Source organism: Haplochromis burtoni, unplaced genomic scaffold, assembly GCF_018398535.1.
Source record: "Haplochromis burtoni strain Fernald_Lab_line unplaced genomic scaffold, NCSU_Asbu1 Contig_588, whole genome shotgun sequence".
Classification (NCBI taxonomy): Eukaryota; Metazoa; Chordata; class Actinopteri; order Cichliformes; family Cichlidae; genus Haplochromis; species Haplochromis burtoni.
The window spans coordinates 262,093-264,135 of NW_024582949.1; the positions used below are offsets into that span (position 1 = coordinate 262,093).

The following is a 2,043-nucleotide window of genomic DNA, read 5'->3' on the forward strand; positions in this document are numbered from 1 at the left end:
CCACGGCAACAGTGACGCCACAAAGCGCACACACGCGTGTGCCTTTATAAACACTGCAGCTGCCTTAGATGTTTGTGTTGCAGTGCAGTCTGGGTAATGATGCCAAAAGGTTACGGTGAGGGAAACATGTCCTCTGTTCATGTTTTCTATTTGATCCTTAAAGAAAGAAAAAGACTCAGACGGTTTGTGATGATGGAGACGATCACACTGACCCCAGAACAGCTGGTGACCAGCGCACAGCTGTCTGTATCTGAGCACACTGTTTGGGCCGATGTCACTCCTGGTCAACGGGGTCGTGACCTTTGATGACCTCTGACTTGTGGCAGAAAATACTTGACACAGCGTCTGGTTTGAGTCCTCGCTTATACAGATGAGCATCTGTGAGCTCTTTAATTACAGTACTGTGCTGACCCTCGTTTCTTTAAAAGTCTGAAAAAGGTTTTCGTTGTCACTCATTTTCAGTCCAGTCCTTCTACCCGAGCGTGTCCAGAGGAATGATTTTGCCTGTAATAACTGAGAACTGAACAGAGACGTTTCTTTGTGCAAACAGGCAGGATAAATACTTATAAATACTTATAGTCACTGATCCACTCTAACGGCTCTACTCACTCCTTCCTTGTTGTTACTGAGCCGCCTCTTCTTCTTCATGCTGTCCATCCTGTTCAGGACCGACCTGGCGGCGCTGCAGAGAGAACAGCGTGGACGTCACCACGATTCAATCTACCGTATTATCACAATCGTACAGGTTTGTGGCATAAAGATCAGTGCAAACACGGCGGACGGCCACATGTGGCCACATTCATCACATCACTCTGAGCTGCTCAGGTTAAACTTCAGACTTTTAATGTATCAAAGACATCCGTGAATCCCAGCAGGGACGATCAAACAGAGCTGTTGTTCTGTGTGCTTCTCTCATTGGCTGTCTCAGGGTTAACAATCAAAGTGTCATTGATGGCATCATAACCTGAACTCATCTCAGTTTCTACGTCACTGCTTTTACTGCACCTCCATCACCTCACATGTCAGGAGGATTTTCTTACTTGGTGCTGATGCCGTCGAACATGTTGGAGGCCTCGTACCTGCTCGTCACTTTGGTCAGCCTCGTGCTTCTCCTCAGCCGGCCACCTGACACGCACGCACGCACACACACACACACACGGGGGAGAAACTACAACCTTTAATTCCTGAGCTCGTGTTTCCAGCTGATGCTGGACTGTTTTACATTAAGAGGTGTTTCTAATGTTGTGTCCAATGCATCTTCAATATGAAGTCATAATATTAGAGACGTGCAGGTACACAGCACTGATGGGTAAAACCACCACTGAAGCTCAGCATATTTTAAATACATATTAAAACCGTTTCCCCTCATAAACATATAAAATATCAGGACTTCGAATGATGCTCTTACATAAATAAATATTCAGAGAAATGTTTTGTTCTGCAGCTGGAAAAATAATGGACCACTTTGTGGTCTTGCGCTGTTCCTGTGTCTGAGATGTTTTCCTGTCTTTGTGTGTAAAGTTTAATAAAGTGCACAGTGTAAACTCTGAGACCTTTCACGTCTTCCTGCTAGCGTTGTTTTTCTCACCTGAACGCTTCTGGAGCCGCTGAGATTTCCTGCCAACACAAAACAAACGTCAGTGACAGTAAAATGAAAGATTCACATCACACACTGACTCCTGAACCACAGTTAGAGCCGGTTTAAAAGCACCGTTCACATCTGTGTCCTGTGGCCTGCAGTTGGATTGTTTCTGAGCGCAGTTCCTCCTGCACGCTGACACAGGTGCCATGATGAAATGTAATCGCCCAGCTAATCATTTTAGCTCTGAGCATGCTCAGTAAAACACTGGTGACTTTTGTCTGACCTGATGACGCTTCCTGCTGCTTTCTCATCTTCATCCTCGGCTGTTTCGGAATCGGTGAGGTTCTGCTCCTCATCCTCAGATTTACATACCTGAGGAAGATTTGAGAGGTCGGGTCACTCGCACTCATTTGGAGGCGCCTACAGCACTACACGTGATACACGCGTGATCACAGACATTT

At 46.1% G+C, this 2,043-nt stretch overlaps 1 protein-coding gene across 1 annotated transcript in view; it reads right to left on the reverse strand.

The window, feature by feature from the left end:
• The window catches only part of LOC121812423 (ATPase family AAA domain-containing protein 2-like), a gene marked incomplete at its 3' end in the record, with an annotated part of 5,486 nt that overhangs the window by 2,619 nt on the left and 824 nt on the right, over positions 1-2,043 (reverse strand). Inside the window, 4 exon segments of the mRNA XM_042214568.1 lie at positions 610-682; positions 1,041-1,125; positions 1,589-1,617; positions 1,866-1,954. Coding sequence (XP_042070502.1) covers positions 610-682; positions 1,041-1,125; positions 1,589-1,617; positions 1,866-1,954 — 276 coding nt within the window.